The sequence below is a fragment of the Cyprinodon tularosa genome, unplaced genomic scaffold (assembly GCF_016077235.1).
Source record: "Cyprinodon tularosa strain WSP-4 unplaced genomic scaffold, ASM1607723v1 ctg249, whole genome shotgun sequence".
NCBI classification, from domain to species: domain Eukaryota; kingdom Metazoa; phylum Chordata; class Actinopteri; order Cyprinodontiformes; family Cyprinodontidae; genus Cyprinodon; species Cyprinodon tularosa.
The window spans coordinates 620,293-640,489 of NW_024038924.1; the positions used below are offsets into that span (position 1 = coordinate 620,293).

At 37.6% G+C, this 20,197-nt stretch overlaps 1 protein-coding gene across 1 annotated transcript in view; it reads left to right on the top strand.

Annotated features, from left to right (window-relative positions):
• The first annotated feature begins 7,147 nt into the window (after nt 1-7,147).
• The window catches only part of cfap299 (cilia and flagella associated protein 299), a 122,597-nt gene continuing 109,547 nt past the window's right edge, over nt 7,148-20,197 (top strand). Inside the window, exons 1-2 of the mRNA XM_038288119.1 lie at nt 7,148-7,363; nt 11,018-11,160. Coding sequence (XP_038144047.1) covers nt 7,196-7,363; nt 11,018-11,160 — 311 coding nt within the window. The 5' untranslated portion in view covers nt 7,148-7,195. The remainder of the gene's footprint in view (nt 7,364-11,017; nt 11,161-20,197) is intronic.

A 20,197-nucleotide genomic window follows, 5' to 3' on the forward strand; every position in this document is an offset into this window, starting at 1 on the left:
TAAAAATTACAGCAATTGTGATTCACACACAAGAAGGAGGGCAATTAGAGAGATTTATTGATGAATCGGACAATCCTTTTGGCCCAGACACAGGCAAAAGGACATGGAAATTTCAAATTCCGCAAAATTTTGAGATTAGGATTAGATATGTCTTCCCCCAGGATCCGGACTCTGGTGGGTGAGTGGAGGCCAGACCACAAAGAAGCCAGAAGGAGCTGGAGATCATGATGGAGGAGATGGGGTGGAGGTGGGTCAAAGTCCAGCTGAAGACCTGGAGAATCTGTGACTGTAGAGCTTTAAGCAGAACCAAACAGTATGGTTGGCTGAAGAGGAATGAGGACTTGAATGTGATTGGCTGGAGCAAAGGCTAATGGAGGTGATTGAATGCGGGTGATGCTTGGATGAGTCTTCCATTTTGAATTTGCATCTAAACTTCATGTGAACAAAAAATTTAAGCCTTTTTTAATGTAATTTTTCACCTCTATTAGGGAGCAAATCACTCAACCTTGGGAGCATCGTGGTGTGAAGGGTCATGTTTGAGGATCCAGAGTGGCAGTCTGAGGTTTATATTGGTGGTCCTGCAATCTCTGCAGCAGCCAGACACAATTTCTGGGATTAATAAAGTATTTTAAAATTGGATTAAAAAGGACTAATATATGAACACTCGGGCGCCATCCCCCTGCTGCTCCTTCCATATTTTTAATCCAATCTGGGAAAGATTTGTAAAACTGTGGGAGGAAAAAAAAGAAAAAAACTAGAATGAAAAAAGCATCAAACCTTTATTTTTGAAGATTCAACTAGTAACTTAAGTATACTGACAAAAAGAAATGTAAAAAAATGTGTTGAAAAAAATGTCATGCTTAATACCCTTCCTATACAATAAGTGCTTCTGATTTCCTTTTTTCCTTTGCTTTTAAAGTTTATCAGATTAATTTGTAACTTTTAATAATTTTCAATTCATACATCAACATTTCCTGTCTTCCTGGAGCAAAAATATAATACATCAAAGCTTTGAGATCATTTTTTTCAGTCACTTTTCAAAATTGGAAAGACATGAAATCAATGAAAGTAAAGCATTAAAGTGTTCCGAATGCAGAATAAATCATCTTCATTGTCATTATGAAACTAAAAGAAAATCTTATTGATGCTCCAGATTCACGCAAAATAAAAAGAGAAAAATGCTCATTGTAAAAATAACCATCCTTAGAGACACTCTTGATCAAATAAAACAGCCTCAAACGAAAATCATTACATAGAGTATAAAGCCATTTTAAAAAAATAAAATGGAGGAAAAACTCTTTTAGGAGGTATAAAAACACCTGAAAAGAAATAAAATATATTTAGATACATGCTATGTAGTGAATAAAGTGCAGCTTGTGTCAGAGCAGTCCATGAAATGGAATGGTGATCTATTTGATTGTCATCAGGGGTGTGTGCAACTACTGACCTCTCATAACTCTGAATTTGTCATGATTAGCCCAATAACAATGAATTGTTCCACAAACTTCCAGATCCATAGTGGACAAGGATCAAACAGTTCATCAAAACTCAGTTTAGTTTTTTGACCAGCTGTCTCCCTGGAAAAAACCCCCCCCAGACATCATGACCTCAGGACATCCCCCGTATGTCGCCAGCAGAGGGATGAAAAGGCTGTTGATGGTTGGAGATGTCGGTGTATCGGATGGCAAAGAGCTGTAAACCGGCCATGAAGGAGCAGAGATCTTAAGAGAAGCAAATACGAACTCTTAATGATATTATTATATATTTTGGAGAATTGATTCTCTGATATAGCACAGTGTATGTTACAGTAAGAAGGTTTTTGTTTTGCAATTTTTCACCTATTTGGCCATTCAGCACCTAAAAAGCATCATTGCACTTTGACTAAACTTTTCAATGATGTAACTCTGTTTATGTTTGTAAATGTTCTTATTTTGTCCACTTGTATAAAAGTACTTTATTTGGGGGCAGACAAACCTTGATACGTTTAACAATTTTGAACTTGCTTCATGATTGGTATTAAAAAACAACAATTGCCAACTGTTTATAAACACACAGAGACTCAGAAAACACTGGTTGTATGATTCCCCCTTTTTCAGCACATCATTACTCTCTTCAGACAGATAAACGATGTCCCCCGGTGTCTCAGCTTGTCTCAGGGCAAACAGGGCAGCAAGGATTCTCCTGATAAAAGAGAAGCCCCTGTAACTCATAGATTGGCACGAGATATTAAAATTGACTGCAGGCAGACTGCAGGCCTTTTTTGCAGGTTTACTTCCTCCCCCCAGACATGAACGCTAAATCTATTGTCCTGCCGTCTCTTCTGCTGCCGTATTTTTGTCACCAAACAGGAGTTAGATTTGTATCCTTAAGCTCACATAAAAGTTAGACTGAATGAAAAAGTTCATAGGAATCAGACTGTCAATTAAATGAAATGGAGTCCAACTCTATGTTGGTCTAAATAAAAAAATATTTCTATTGTTAGAAAATGAGAGGAAACTATTATTATCAGTAAATGGTCTTAAATACACCCCTTATGTGCTTTGAGAGCAGTAATTCATTTAAGATAAGGAATTTCAATTGTGTTTTACAAATGCAATCGAATAAAAAGAAAGTGATGCAAAAAGCAAAAGCCTACTGATGGATAAGTTTAGATGCATAAATTTATTGTAAAACATACCCTTATTTCACACTTGAATATTACCACTACTGAAAATGTTAAAACTGATGAAAACAAGTGAAAAAAAAAAGCATTCAGCAAATGACTGTTAACTGTTGGTGTTGTTTTCCACATGCATTGTTAAAGGAAACAGTTTTTATAAGCATTTTACATAAACATCAGTATGGTGGAGAGTTTATAATATAAAACAGTACAAATATTTTCTGGATTTTCCTAACAGATGCTGTTCAGAAAACAGAAATAATTCTGCTTTACTATACAGGTGCTGGTCATAAAATTAGAATATCATGAAAAAGTAGATTGATTTCAGTAATTCCATTTAAAAAGTGAAACTTGTATATTATATTCATACATTACATACAAACTCATATATTTCAGATGTTTATTTTGTTTAATTTTGATGATTACAAATGACAACAAATGAAAATCTCAAATTCATCATATCAGAAAATTAGAATATTGTGAAAAGGTTCAAAATTGATGGCCCCTGGTGCCACACTCTAATCAGCTAATTAACTCAAACCACCTGCAAAAGCCTTTAAATGGTCTTTCAGTCTAGTTCTATAGGCTACACAATCATGGGGAAGACTGCTGACTTGACAGTTGTCCAAAAGACGACCATCGACACCTTGCACAAGGAGGGCAAGACACAAAAGGTCATCGCTAAAGAGGCTGGCTGTTCACAGAGCTCAGTGTCCAAGCACATTAATAGAGAGGCGAAGGGAAGGAAAAGATGTGGTCGAAAAAAGTGTACAAGCAAGAGAGATAACCGCACCCTGGAGAGGATTGTGAAACAAAACCCATTCAAAAATGTGGGGGAGATTCACAAAGAGTGGACTGCAGCTGGAGTGAGTGCTTCAAGAACCACCACACACAGACGTATGAAAGACATGGGTTTCTGCTGTCGCATTCCTTGTGTCAAGCCACTCTTGAACCACAGACAGCGTCAGAAGCGTCTTGCCTGGGCTAAAGAGAAACAGGACTGGACTGCTGGTGAGTGGTCCAAAGTCATGTTCTCTGATGAAAGTAAATTTTGCATTTCCTTTGGAAATCAAGGTCCCAGAGTCTGGAGGAAAAGAAGAGAGGCACTTCATCCACGTTGCTTGAAGTCCAGTGTAAAGTTTCCACAGTCAGTGATGGTTTGGGGTGCCATGTCATCTGCTGGTGTTGGTCCATTGTGTTTTCTGAGGTCCAGGGTCAACGCAGCCACATACCAGGAAGTTTTAGAGCACTTCATGCTTCCTGCAGCTGACCAACTTTTTGGAGATGCAGATTTCATTTTCCAACAGGACTTGGCACCTGCACACAGTGCCAAAGCTACCAGTACCTGGTTGAAGGACCATGGTATCCCTGTTCTTAATTGGCCAGCAAACTCTCCTGACCTTAACCCCATAGAAAATCTATGGGGTATTGTGAAGAAGAAGATGCAATACACCAGACCCAACAATTCAGAAGAGCTAAAAGCCACTATTAGAGCAACCTGGGCTATCATAACACCTGAGCAGTGCCACAGACTGATCGACTCCATGCCACGCCGCATTGCTGCAGTAATACAGGCCAAAGGAGGCCCAACTAAATACTGAGTGCTGTACATGCTCATACTTTTCATGTTCATACTTTTCAGTTGGCCAACATTTCTATAAATCCTTTGTTTTTATTGGTCTTCAGTAATATTCTAATTTTCTGATATGATGAATTTGAGATTTTCATTTGTTGTCATTTGTAATCATCAAAATTAAACAAAATAAACATCTGAAATATATGAGTTTGTATGTAATGTATGAATATAATATACAATTTTCACTTTTTAAATGGAATTACTGAAATCAATCTACTTTTTCATGATATTCTAATTTTATGACCAGCACCTGTAAGCGTATGAAGTATCAAGCATGTTTCATGAATGCATAATTGCTTTCCAAGTTCTGAAACATTAGAGGATATCATATTTCACTGTAATCCCAAGGTGATATTTAGAGAGAGTCTCTGGTACTTTAATGACAGAAATATATACTTACTGACAGGTTTGAGAGAATAGACCATATCCAAAACCTTTGGGACCATGACAGCTTTGTGTTATTCTTTCTCTTTTTTTTTCTTTTTTTTTTTTTTTTTACCTTAAAACCATTCCTGGGTTCGTCTCATTCACCAAGGTTCTCACTTTGCTATCAGATGTCTGGTCTGGGGGGATTTCTCCTACCTTGGGACTAATGATTCAACATTTGAACCCATTAACATATTGATTTGTCTCTATGAAGAGCCTAAAATCTAAATCTGAAAGTTCAATACCTTAGTGGAGGTTTATGAGTTCAGATAAAAACTTTTTGAGTGGTTAAAAATCTGTTTCTTTGTCTGTTTGTTTTTATTGCAGTTGTACATCGTATTCTAATCCTAAATAAGAAATAGTCTTGCCTCAAACACATATTAATTCAAAATTATAAATGTATTTTCCAATCTAAGCCAGGAACCAAAGGGGAACACAATAGGTGCCTAAAATAACTTTTATTGCAACAGTTTACAATAGGAGGATAAAGCGAACATCTTTGCTCCAAAGTCAAGATTCAGATCATTTATAATGCTGGGAAAAATTCTTCATTCACAGTTATTCCTTCCAAGCAGCCTGACAGTTGTTTATTATTTTAATGTCGTGATCATTGGTGCAGAGTTACTGAAAGTATCACCAAGTTGTTTTTTTGTTTTTTTACTTTTGGTGTTTTTTTTTTACTTATCTTAGCACCCCCTCTTCCTGCTGACATGTCATCTGTACTCTCAGTAAGTAGCCAAAAATGTGAAGGTCATAAAAAGAAATATGCTGCTTCTTTAGGTTAAACATTAAAGACTGTCATGCAAGCTTTGTCTCATTTCTGAGGTCAACCAGTGTTTTCTTACCCAGAAATAAACCCATACTTAAATATTGAACACTGCGATGAAAAATAGATGTGATCTGTGCCGTTCTGTTTCTGAGCTTAAAGGTCTACCTGCTCTTTTTCATTCTATTTTGTAATGATTTTTGGAAATCTTTGTTAAGATTTGGGGACAGTCCTCTGAGATTTTGATAAAAGTCAAGGGATTTGGTTCCAGGGCTGATGTTCATATTAGCTCTGAATATATATATATTTATATATTATCTGGAGTCTAGATTAACCTAACCAATTTGACAAAAGACTTTTTTTACCCCAAAAAATATGTACTACCTTAATCGCTAAAATTACAAATTTTAAATCCTTCCTTTTTCAACAAAGAAGTCACTATTGATTTAATAACACCTGTAATATGATCATTTATCTGTGTAGATCAAGGAGAAGGGGTTAAATAATATATTTTCTTATTTTCATTAAGATTAAAAAATTCTGACAATGTATTCAATGTTATATTTAAAATGTGTGCCTGACTTCAAGGACTTCTTTATGCAAAGTTAGTTTACCAACAGGGGCTTTTGAACAGCCTCTCTGGCAACAAAACTCTTCAACAAAGGAAATGGTGTTCTAGAAGTTGATATAAAGTTTTAATACAGGTTTTTAGTTGGTCTGTTTAATCTATGTACATTAATTTATAACATACTTGGTGTTATAGTGAAGATAGAATAATAAAATGCTTTAATATTGACAATGCATGTAATCCACAAACAAAAAAAAAACTAACAAAATAAAATAACAAATAGAACCCAATTCAGTATTGGGCTTAGGTTTATGGGACTAGTCTAGGAGGGACTGGGACTAGATTACTCTGCAGTTAATGAAGCTGAGAGAAATAAGCTAAAATGCATTGTGTATTGTATAAACTTTGTATAAGAAACAACTTCTTTAGCAATTTGAGGTATATGTTTTCTGTTGGATCAGGACCAGCCTTTGCACTAAATGTGAAACAATAAATTTGGTCATCCATTCTTGGACAAGTTTTGATAGGAAGTAAGCACAGAGCAGAAATACAAAATCTGTAGTTTTTGGAGATGCTCTGATTCGGTGTAGCCATCAGAAGTCCTGGTCAAAGTTTCTAAAGCTGTATTCCTTCTAATTAATTAACACTAAAGATAAATAAATACTAAATTTATACTAATAAGTAAAGTAAATACTTTATTAGATGCTTTTCTATTCAAAATAATTCAAATATGGCAAGTTAGCTTAAGTATACTGATAATATACAAATTAAAATAGCAAAAATAATATTGTAGTTTTAGTAATTCTTGAATGTGTAAAAATTTGGACTAGCACTGTATAACTAGTACATTGGCAGGATATTGAAAAGTATATTGGTGGTATACTTTAAATATACTTCAATAAACTTAAATGTGAACCACAAGTACAGTATACCTTGTAAACTTCTACTATATTGATTACTGTACTTGTGTAACACTTTAATGTATAATTTAGTAAACTTAAAATGATCTTGAACATTATATTTTAAGTATAGTTTTGTAAACATAAAAATGTTCCAATTTAGTTCGAAGAAGTATTACTTTAGTAATATTTCAAGTACACTAAAAGTACATAGGTCGGGTATACTTTGGCTCATCGATTCATGACATGGTTCCGTAACACAGTTGCCATGGCAGCATTTCCAAACAACAAGGGCTCAAAGATGGAGCTCACCAAAGTTGGACATCTTTACCGTTTCCTCGCCGACTTTAAAGACTATGTAGATTATTTGGACTCTAAAGTTACTCCAACGGATTTATTTTATTTAAAAGTAAGTTATTCAGAGTTAGTTATCTGGGTTGCAAACCAAACTCTCGTCGTTTGAAAACTTTTGAACTGTTTGCAGTCAATGGCCTTTTCTCTAGCCTGTTCTTCTACCGGAACTTTCTTTTCATTAAGTAATTTATTAAACATTCATAATTTTCTCTCTCGGCAATGTTTTTTTTTTTTTTTTTTTAAGTTGGTACTTAGTTAGTTAGTTAAGTAAGTATCACAGGAAAGTATTTGGATTCTTGATAAAAATGTTAGAATTTTAGATAAAACAATATATCCTCATATTATCGTGTTGTTATAATAAGCATCTATATTGATAAACCTAATTTACGTTCATGCATAACAGTATAAGTTGCAGGAAATGCCTTTACACGCTCTAGAGGCCGTACTGGTGTAGTAAATACTGTTGCACACTAGATGGCGGTATATTACCTATTTTGAATTGCAAAACATTTAATGAATTTACCTTTTTTCCGTTGTACGCAAATTATTTTACACAACCTTATTTTGTATTAGTTCATGTGGCTTACTGTCTAATATGCTATAATGTAATAAAGTGTCCTATTTATTGTTCAGACAATCTTACATTTTCAGAAACAGTTCTAAGTAGAATTTGTTGCAATTTGTTATTTGGCAAAATTGAATGAGACTTTGAGCATCTCATAACCACAATAATGTTGTTGTTTTGTTTTTTTTTTACAGGGAATTGAAACGCACCACCTAGTTTATTTTCCTTACGGTCCCTATTGTGGTTTTTCGTTCTATACATTATAAACCCTGCTAAACATGGCAAAGGGAGTTTATCTGCAAGTATATCAGATGTATTTAAAGAGTCAATATTAAAATAGTGGATCAGTATTCTTCATTACTTAAACAATTATTTATGTCATGCTGGATATAAACTTCTGGACCCTGCGGAGGGTTTACCCTTGGACAACATGTGATGTCATCCTTTATTTATTCATTAGTGTTGTGTAGGGTTGGATGGGAAGCAATCCCACACATGAACTACAACAGGATACTCCACTTAGAAACCCCACAGAACTCATGGATTTTTTTCTCTCCATGCAAATAATATCTAAAATGTTTCGAACTGTCGGAAATATGCCTTAGATAAGATATTTTGTAGTTTTCTGCCATCTGTCACATGCAGAATAAAAATGGAGTCCTGTGTGCTTCAGAAAATGATGAAAGTGTATCTCTAACATCCTAATATGGTATACTATCTGGTACATTCTGAGATAAACCAAAGCGATAATGTATCGAAAAGATTAATACGAGGCCTGTTCCTCACATTCTAGGATTTGATAGACATGAGCTATACCGTTTAAAGCTTGCTCCAGACTTTATCGTAACTGTGTTTCATGGTTGTGAACATGACGCCTCTTTGGCAGATTATTTTAAATTTACGTTTTCATATACTCTAAATAATTTTAACCAAACCCACCTATCTAATTTCTGTCATAACATTCACTGTCATTTCCTCTTTGCTTTTTATTTTGATAAAAATGGCTTTCTATTCCAATTTTTATAACCAGCTGTTTCCAAAAGTATTCCAGCGTTTTTATTGTCATTACACTGTCACAAGTACAGCACAATGAAATTCACTCTCGACATTTAACACATCCCGTTAGGGAGCAGTCGGCTGCCATTTGCAGCGCCTGGGGTTTAAGGGTGTTGTTCAGAGGCCCAGAGTGGAAGTCTGTGGGAGTGGGTTTCGAACTCACAATGTCAGGATTCCAAGCCCTATGCCCTAACCATGCCACCCTGGCACCACTCCCGTGGTAGTGGTGCCACTCATCCTTTATATGAATGAATAAAGGATGAGATCACATGTTGTCCAACATTGACAGGTCCTCTGCTGTAAATGTTTTTTTGCACAGCTTTGCACTGGTTAAAATGTAGTTTTGTACCTCAAATGGAGTCTCCTGGACACTTTTGGATATAATGAAGCCCTTTTTTGCACCTTAACTCCTTATCAGCAACCCTGTTGTTATCATCTGCCTAGGTTGTAATGAAATATTTCCCAATCTTCCACCCATTCAGGGCTTAAGTTGGACTTGCTAACTCCAGCTTAGTGTGAGAAATCAAGGTATGACTAACTGCTTGGCTGCAAACTCGTCCATCTAGTCATTTTGTAGTCCTCATTTACCCTAGAGTCCCCATGTTTTCATTCTAGCATTCATTGAGATTATTGAACAACTTTCTGTATGACTGCCATCCCCAGAGCTAGAGCCACTCAGATCAGAAGCAGACATTTCTTTGGTTTGGCTAAAATAAAAAGTCCTGTATAGCTGTATTTAGCTTTCTCCGCTGGATTTCCGTAACCATCAATGGGATATTGTGCAGGGGAAGGTGGACTGAAAGTCGCTGCCCCTTGGCATACAACTTTGGCACAACTGACTAAGAGGACGCTCTCTAGCCAGAACCCAGAGATAGACTGTGCATATCCTTTGGTCAGACAGCAGCCTGATATCTCCCATAAGGAGTTGATTGTCACTGAGAGGAGGGAAATTTGGGTTTGCATCCTGAACTCCTTACCATTGATCTACCACAAATTAGAGCCAGCACAAAAAACAAAGCTATGTTTTTTATTGTTGTTATAAAATATATATTCTTTGGCTAATAAAACTGTTAGTGGCAGTAATCTGCAAACAGCAGCCAATCCCCACAGTATTTCATAAGAACAATTCTGCTTGTATCCAGCAGATGGCACACTTGCTAATGATATATGAAGTTTTTTCAGGAGCCAGTTTGTTTGAACACCTGTGTCCACAAAGAGAAGAGACCAACTCATATCTGATCTGCTTCATTAAATCCAGTGCACTCCAGCATGTGTTGTGAAACAACTGTCAGCACAGGTTATCTAAGATGTGCAGAAAACAGATCTCTAAAAGTTCAGTTTATTATAAACCTGTTTGCTAACCTACATTAGTGATGTCTTGAGATCTTGTCAAAGTAAACGATGTGTGTTCAGAGAAATATCAGGGTTAAAAGGGCATGTTACAGAGTCACAGAGTATTAATCCAGGTACTGTTCTGATGCTTTTAAATAGACTGATTCAATGAGCCTAAGAATAATTACACTGATTTTCAGGCCAACTCTTGGAAAGGCACATGTCTGAAACTCATTTCTGGTGCGCCAGATCAAAGTTAGAGGAAAATAGAACTTTTCCTCTCGGATCCCAGCTGGGATTCTTAGTAAGTGGACATGTGGCAGATGCTTTGATCTGACAAGCCACTGAATTTGATGGCAAGATTAGCTTTTAAGATGATGACTTTATGACTTGGCTTCAGGGATGGTGGGTCTGCTAACAGTGATTAGAAAAATTTGGGCAGAAACACATGCTCCCTCACACACACATGGAAACATGCGGACATTTAGAGGATGAATGAGTCCGAGAAAAGGCATCAAATCACAAAACCCATAAACTAAACCTTGTGGTGATGCATAGCAGGTTTTCCTTTTATAGTTTGGGTGTGGTGGTGAAAATAACTTGAATCCACACACACCAGCATGACAAACAAATTCCAAACATTGGCTAAATCCTTGCCAAAATTTATGATTGGCAATGCCTGGTGACGTCCAGCCCCAACTATAGGCATTCTCGCCTCTCACTGCCCGACTCCTCACCTTTTCTTGTCTCTCGCAGAACAGGGAGTTGGCCCGCAAGCTGGTGGAGAACGGCCACAAGGGCATGATCCTGAGCAGGGAGGAATTTGAGGAGAGGAAAGCAGCTGCAGAGGCTGCAAAGACTGAACAGAGCAGCGATCTCTACAGCAGGAGCCGCCCAATGTGAGTTGGCTTCTCAGCAAGGCAATGTTTTATCTGTATGGCTTACAGGATGCACACAAAGTACTTGTAGAATTCATCAATATCACAATACTGCATAAGTTTTATTTGGCTTTTCAATTCTGATTATGGTGCTCATGGACAAGTTCTCAAGCAGTTGTTGCAGAGATTAATTCTGGAACCTCTGGGTGTAATTTTTGCTGTTTGAAAATCTAGTTCTGCCTTTTCATGCAAATGTACAAACCTTTTTAATTATTTTTTCCTCTAACAATTTATTTTAAGACAAGATCTCAACGTTTTTTTTTTTATAAGAGTAAACTTCACTTTATCTTTATCATTATAACCCCCTTTCAGCGTAGATGGACAAGGTCTAGCACTTTATCTGCTCCACTCCACGTGTCAACAAGGTTTTTATTGAAGCAAATCTTCCCTGTTTAATTTCAGCAAGGAACTGTTAGCATGAACAGGTCAAAACACATTCCTACAAAGCGGAGTTTCCAACAAACTGCCCCCCTGAGGAAAGTGATCACACAGACATTGTTCTGAGTCCCCACACAGTCTTGTGGTTGTTATATCTCCTTTGATGACAAGCCAGAACAGACAATTAAGGGCGCTCACCACCGTCCCACCCACACACACATGGGGCTTTAGAGTATCCAAACATTTACCTGTGAGGTGCTGAATTTGATTGAACTCTCAGATGCTTATCCAAATGTGCAGATGTCTCAGATCTGCCCCCCTCCCCTACCCCCAGAAACGTCTGCGAACATCAGTGACATTGGTGAAATGGGAGCCTCCACACCTGCAGTTACAGTGATGTTAGGGCACAGAGCCTTTCATCTTGTCCCAACAGGATCTAGGGAAATGTGTTGTGGGAACATTTGGAAGTTGTATACACACAGCATTCTGCTCACTGTCCAAGATCTACATCCCTGCGTCTCTTTTAAAAACCCAGATCTTGTTTTTGAGGTCCTGACACAGTATAGTTCAGTAAAGCATTTTTTTCCATCATTAAGATCATCATAAAGATTATGAAATTCAATATCACTGCACTGAAGTTTTAAATGTTTGGAGAAAGTCTCTGTGAAGTCGTTTTACATTTTCCAATGCTTGAAAATGAAACCTTTAGATTTTTAAGGCTTCCTAATATAAATGAAATCTGGTCAAACAGTTCTTACAGCATTGTCTTTCTCCCAGGTGTTGTCGAATTGAACAAACCTTGATGCTTTTCTTCTTACAAATATAATATATACTAAAAACAAACACCCATTTCACCTTCCCTTATATGACATGCTGCTGACATTTGAGATCACAAAGGAAGATGTAATTAGAGGTTTTCAGTATAAAAAAACAAAAAAACTCCAGATGGTATTTCTCTACACGCCATCCTGTCTAATCGGCTTCAGTCTTCACTTAAATCATCGACAAATGTCTAAAGCTTTCTGAGGTTCCTTCCAGCTTCAAGTGCTCCAAAATCATCCTAGTCATGCATGCAGGCCTGTCGCCTTACATGTGTCTTCAAGAAATATTTTAAAAGTCTGGTATTGAAGCATTTAGAGACATCATAATCCCGAACAGGAAGCCTTGCAGTTTACTTCCCGACAAACAATTTGACAGATGATAATCTAACCTCAGGACTACATTTAATCCTGCATCCTCGAATGTAGCGAGCACTCTCCAAACCATGGGTTAAAATACAGTGGTACCTGTTTAAGCTAATAATCACACAGTATTATTGTATATAATAGCGCTAAACACTACTGAAAATAAGCACAAGAAATAAAGGCAAATAAATAGAGGTTTTAAGAGTCCATTCCAGAGTCTCTGAGGTATTTTCAAGTTTTAAAGCTTAACGCATTCAAAGTGTCATTTAAAATAGCAGTAGATAAATGTTAATAACTCTGAAGCAGAGATGTTAAATGTGAATAAAGTAGTGAAATTTTACCCAGTTTAGAGTGAAAAAAGACTGAGAGATGCATCAAAATATAGTGACGCTGGTAAGAATGGTTCTGGGATGGGCAAGCTAAAACTAAAGAGTTAGGGGACTCACAACATGGCTGCTACTTTAGGACTGGCAATGAAGTAGCTTGGAGTTAACAATGCTAGCCAGTTTAACTGTAGTAGCCTAAAGGCCAATTTATGCTTCTGACACATAGCCGCTGCAACCATCAAATCTGTTTCGACCATGCCCCCTCGCAGAGGTTCTGCAACCATCATCGCACACCTCAAAAAAATGCTGACTACTGTACGCATTGGTCGGTCGATAAAACATCAAAGCTCCAAACAAACTGGGCTCGGCTGTTCTGTGGGTTGGCCAGAAGAATGGTGGTTTCTCATCTGCTTCAGCAGGTGGGTTTAGAAAAAACTGCGTTCAAGCTGGTTTGATACACATGAAAAATAAGACACTGCTTCCAGCTCTACTGAATCATAGGCAGATTGCAGTGTGATTCGGCCAGCGGACACAGACTCCTCTGGATAGGTTTTAGTGGCTACAATGTAAACTTCAGCTGAAAACCGGTTTGTGTCTCCCCTTTCAAGGCTTGTGAGCTTCAGGGCAGAGAGCCTTTGGATGGAGTCAGCTTCTTAAGTAAACTTTATGCAGGGATGTGGCGTCAGGGGGAGTCGCTCTTGCTTACATCATTGATATTTGATCCCCAACACAAACAAATTCAAATTTTCGCTGTATAAGGAAGATGGCAGAAAGCAGGTATGACATTGTGAGGATAAATATGTCAACGTTGTTAGGGTATCACCTGTTGTTTAGAGGTTTATCATATGGGCAGGTGTATGTTATGGACAATGAACACAGGTGCATTTTCTCAATTAAATTCTTAAATCTAGAGAGATTAGATCCTGAGATCCATAACTCACACAAATCTTCCTTTGTGTTTAACCAATACTTAAGGAGCAGTGGTTGACTGTGCCGTGACCACAGAGCTGAGGGTCCCACTTAGGTACCCATAGTGGAAGTCTTTAGGACTTTAAACAAGGGTACTTGCAGCCTTCCCCGCTTTCTGCTGTAACCACTAGGCTACCTCTCCCTGTAAAAATTTGGATTAAAGCAGTAAGAAATTAAATGCCGAAAATTCCAGAGCAATCTTAATGTAAGTTGAAGACTGTAATGGTAGATCAGAAGCTATTATTTTTGAATGATGCAACCAATTTTTTTTTTCCAAAATATTTTTATTACATTTTAACACACACTGAAGAATAGTACAGCACAGTATATATAAACAAATCCAAACATACTCCAAATTAATATTACAACAATATAACAGAAAGAACAAAACTATAAATAATAACAAAAAAAGTAAATTAATAAATAAAATGCTTCTCAGTTGGTGTCAGTATTGCTTACACTGGACATCCCGTTACCTCCACCCACTTCCAGAAAGGATAGGAATGGATACCATATCTCCTCAGATGTTTTATATTTACTATACCTTTCAATATAAAGTGATTTTTTTCCATGACCATGTTAGTTGCCATTTCTTTCAGCCAGTCATTTACATGTGGTGCTTGGACTTTTTTCCAAAACAGAGCTATGAGAAGCTTAGCTTGTAGCAAAAACATATATTCCTTTCCTCTCAAAGGCATTTCAGGACAGTATAAGTGCATGACAAATATTTTTGCTGATAGTGGTAGATTAATGCTTATCATTTTATTGATCTTTTTTTTTTCTTTCTTTGTCATCAGAAAATATAAATTGGGCACTGCAGCACATCCACCTAAAACATACATAAAACTACCTTTTATTGCTTTCCCATCAAGGGATATTTGATCCTACAGAGACTTTAACAGAGAATATGTGTAGATTTTTCCTCTCCTTGTAGTTTTCTGATTGGACCTCTGCTGAACTGACTCCATCGCTTCCTGTTATGGTTGCATTTAAAAACCTTGGCCCCCTGAATACAAAGTCACAACTGCAATATGGCTAAACCTAATTAGGACAATGTTTTGCTAGATCAGAATACCATCATGTCCTCACAAAGACAATGTTTCATATCTGAAAAAAATAAATGAAACAAAAATCATTTCTTTATATTAAATGTGCACTCAGTGCAGTGTTTCTGCCTGTAGCAGTGACCCTCTCTGCAGAAATTTGCACCTGCATATATATTGTCTTATTTTCACTGGGTAGCAAACTGTTTTCAGAATGCAATTCCCTTCCCTGTGGGCTATAAACTATCCCTCCCAAGGCACATCTTTTTTCACTGCTCTGTCACTGCCCCACCCCACCCTTTTCAGCTTCCCTTTGCTTTCTCTGAGACCTTTAGTGCCTGCAGGTGTATAAATAAAGCTGTTTTCAATTAAGAGCTAACCTCGCCTATAGCGTGCATCTGATCAGTGAATGCTCCTGCACCTGTGGTAATAAAATACCTCGAGAACAGGAGATGGTGCAATGAATGCTAATCACATGTTGCCCTGATGTTGCCCTGTCTCATTTTTAACAACAACATGCTCCCCTTGACAGCTTGGCTGTGAAAGGGAGGCAAAGAGAGGAGCAAGGGGGGGGGGGGGTTTTGGGGGGCTGCTACAAGGATACCACAAACAGGAATTGACAAAAGAGTCAGCGATCTCATCAAACATAAGTGAAACATGATACATGATTGAAAACGGAAACTTGAATGAATGGGATGCTTAGTCAGTTGTGTGGTTGTTTGGGTAGGGAGTTCTCGGATTGGGGGAGTTGTGTCAAATGTAAAACATCTACATCCAGTGCTTTTATTATCAGCCAAGGCAGCTGGCCTAAACAAAGTCAATTGGACGTAGGAAGGATTTTAAGAGGTCTTTATAACTGCGGCTGGGTTATTGTAATGTGCTTTACATGTGGAATAGAAGTTTCCATTATTGCATTGTTATGAAGTACAGTACAACATTCTGCTACACATCTTTGGGCTGGCACACATAAAGATGAGAGCATTTCTCCCTTTACATCTAATGATCAGATTCTCCTTAGTGTGTCTAAACAAAATAATTTTTTGAGGCTGTCACAGCCCCTGAGGTTTGATATGAACAACCTCTGCACAGAAGAAGAAGCTGTTCTTCGTCTCAGTTAACTTCAGTTATATCCATTTGTTTTGGTTCTGCTTTGTAAATTTTTAATGTTTTTTTTTGTCGTATTTTTCGAGTATCACTCGAGCACTATTAGAGATCAACTGATACAGATTTTTTTTTTTAAGGGTGATGCTAATACTAATTATATTAACATCAGTTTCACCAGTCGCGTTTTGCGTTGCCAATATATTTGGGCTGATTCCTTAGGTCAAAATTGCTTTATTTTTCTCCATTTACATGAAAAAAGATACAATGATTTGAAAAGAAAAATCACAGAGGTCTTCATTTAAACAAAAACAAACATTTATTAACAAATCAATTTAGGAATATTAAAAATGGATAGCAAATGGAGGGAAGGCAATATATGCACCTTAGGTGGTCTCAATGCATGGCTGCTGAATGTACAAATGAATCAGGAAATGCATGCATGTATCACCTTATGTCCATCCAAAAAATGCTAATATCATCGAAAAAACATGTAATCCAACTGATGCTTCAGTTTATTGGTCTTTGGTTTTGTGTGGTAATATATGTAACATATGAGCAAAGCTGGGTATGCCTGGGCTGTAAAGGACATCTTTCTGTAGAATGATGGACTTTATTAGTTTGAAAAACAGTGTTTTAAACCTTCATAGATTTATTAGGAGGAACAGATAGTTATATAAGATCCCTCCTAATAACTTATTTTATTTTGGAGCAACAAACTACCTAAAAAATTGTTGAATGAAGTTCTCACTGATGATGCTCAATTAATTTTGGACTTGAAATGTTGCATTCCACTATTGCTCTACTCTTCCTTCTGACACCTACTGTATGGCATCAGACTTATCTTTTCCCCAGCAGACTTAAGCATTGTTAACAGTATGTTAGAAAAAACAAAAACAATATTTTTTTTTAATTTTTTATATTTAGAGTTTGTAAGTCTTGTATTTCATTTTAACCAAGAATGAGAGAACCGGAAAAGCAATGCTGAACAGAGTAGAGGCCTCTGTTTCCTGTTCTCTGGCTTGGACCCAGAAGGCCATGTCAACATATGAACCGACCTTGCATGCTCACGTCGCTCCTGTGAGGCTTTCATGAGACTCCCTGCGATCTCCCCTCAGTTCCAACAGTCATGTTCATTGTCCATTGTGCTGTTACGTTTTTACAGTCTGCCTCAAGAATTCTATGCCTCCCAGCTCTCTATATTAAAGGCGAGCTATCACTTGCAGTGCCAAGGAAAACCAGTGCCACAAGCACACACAATGAATGCACTTCTTGCTGGATTCAACCTCCAGATGCGAAGCAAAAATAAGATTGTGGATGTGACTGACATGAGAAACCTCACGAAGCTGATCCCAGGCTCAATTTTTTGTGAGCCAAAACCTCCACAATTCTCAATGGCTGCTACACTGGCGAGGGCCCTTGGGCAACAAGCTTCTACAGTCTCTATTACATGTGCTGTCAGGCCAATTGCTTTCCTTGCACTTTGTGATTTTGGACGGGTGTGTAAATTTGGATCTTTCCCCCTGCAAGGGCTGCTCAAAAATACACATCCTGCCAGGCTTCAGCTCACGACCACATCCTTCCATGCAGCTCACGCGTAGAAATACGGCTCAGTTTATAAGTGGGTGCAAACAGATAATAAATAACAAATTGGATGTTTCCACATTTTAGACGCATTTCGTCCGAATGACTTGTTTAAGGAACCATCTGTCATTACATTTAGGTTACATGCAGGATGCCAAAATTATAACAGGACTGTTTTTGACTTGGTAATACTGAATCATTGCTTACTCACTGTTCCTGGGGCTTTCAAACAAATTGGAGGGGAAATATCTTGCTTCATGTGGCCCTGTGTATATTTCACATTTGGTCATGCTTTCTGTGAACAATTCCATTTGTCAATAATGTGGATTCGACCTGCATGTGCTACATTTTCAAAATTTTGTGTCCGGTTTTCTTTGTTTAATAAATTTCTGCACAGATCCTTGCAAAAGTCACCAAAAGTTGGTTTACCATTTGAATTTAATGAAATAAACAAATAGAGTATATGTGTAAATAAGAAATGAAAATTCATTAAAAAAAATCTAATAAAGAACAGAGTAAAGGTATTTAAACACTTTAACAACTTTGTGTTCATCCTTCTTTTATAAAACAACATTGCCAGGTATTCAATAACTAGATATGCTTATGAAGATGTCGGGTTGCGTGGAGTTTTTCAGGACCCAAATGCAGAGATGAGGGAGGCAGGGATGAGTTCTTGTAGGTTTAATGGCCAAAAAGAGGCAACTGAGGCAAAAATCCAAAATAACAAATACAGAAAACCCAAATTTAGAAGATATCCAGGAAAACACACAGCTGGCCAGGGCTAGCTATAGAGGCAAACTGAGGATCAAAGGAGGCTATTGCTGTACAGCAGTAGTACACTGGCCCATCGAAGTAGCCCACAAGGTAGAGAGAGCTAGGAGAGGCTACGGCTGACAGGAGTTAGCCTCTAGAGCAGGGGTAAGCAGTTAAAATTCAGCGGGGTCAGAATAAAGAAAATCATCAACCAGTAAGCAGTGGAGACATTTTTGATTATAATCTTTTACTTTACAGCAGTAGGTTGAGCCAAACATACTCAAAATGTGCAGGGTAATCTTGAGCATGCCATTTAACTTTTCTGTCACCAGTTCATCCCGCTTCTTCCAACAGTCCACACTTTCTCTTCTTTCTTTTTCTCATCGCATTATCCTTCTTTCCCATCGCGCAGCTTGCCACAGGTTTGCTTGCTGTGTCTAAAAGCATTTCGCAACAGTGACGCAGACTGACACAGCTCTATGGCTAATTAGCCTGGTGCCGGACGCTCCGGAAGGATTTACCATGTTAACAAGAGAAGCGGCGCAAGGGAAGTTAGACCTTTTTGTCAGACAATATGCGGTAATTTGAAAATGTTTTAAATCAGATTGGGTCAGGATTAGCCAGCAGTTGGGTCTGGATCCGGACCGAGGTCTGCTAATCCGTGACCTCTGCTCTAGAGGCTAACTGCAGGAGATGGAAGGAGTACAGTGGAGGATTAGCAAAGCCTGCTGACCAGACAGAGCGGGAGAGAAGAGAAGGCATCGGCTGCTCATTGTCTGCACTGGAGGTAGGACGAAGAAACAGTCCTTCTAGTAAAAAATGTGCATTCGATGGGAACATACTGTATGTTTTGCAGGTTCTGCAGATTTGATTCTAGAACTTTCCTTTGTTTTTATTCATCTACATTGTTATCATCGTTTTTGAACAACCTTTCTTCCCTTGCTAAAGTATAGCACCCCACTGCATGACACAGCCAATACCGGGTTCCATCATGGCAGTGAAAGGGTTTTCCACCTCTGAAGTGGAATTTAAAATCTAATAAAGCGGCGCTGAATGGGGAATGTCTTGCTCCTCCGAATATGATCCATGAACAGCAATGTTTCCCAGCCCCTTTGACATCATCCACACAGCTATCAATGTTTTTTTAAACAACTTAGGCTCCGACTAGGCAGGTTCTCTTTGCGCCCTTGCTTTTTTCTCTGTTATGTTGCAGCTGTTATGTCAAGTCATTATCAATATGTATAGAAGTAAGGAGTCATGAGAAATTAAGGAGTAGAAAGGACAAGTATGTGTGTTCAAATGTAGGGAGTAAAACTAACAAGTCCATAAAAAAAATAAAGATTACCGGTAAGTAAAATAACTACCAAAAAACCTACTTATGTACATTAAAAAAGTTGTTATAGTTAGCTACTTGAGGCATATGCTGTTGAGATTAAATTTCACACATGCAGACTGGTTTACTAATTGTGAATATCTGAAGGCAGCCGGTTGCACTGGGGGAGTTTGAAGAAGAAGAGACTCAGCTTAAATGAATATCAACCTTTCAGACTTTTATTTGTAAAGCATTTGAATCCATTTACTAAGTCTTGTTTTTGTTAATCTAAAACTATTTTGTAAATGCTCAAGATGTTTTATTTTTTTGTAAACACAAAATAGTTTT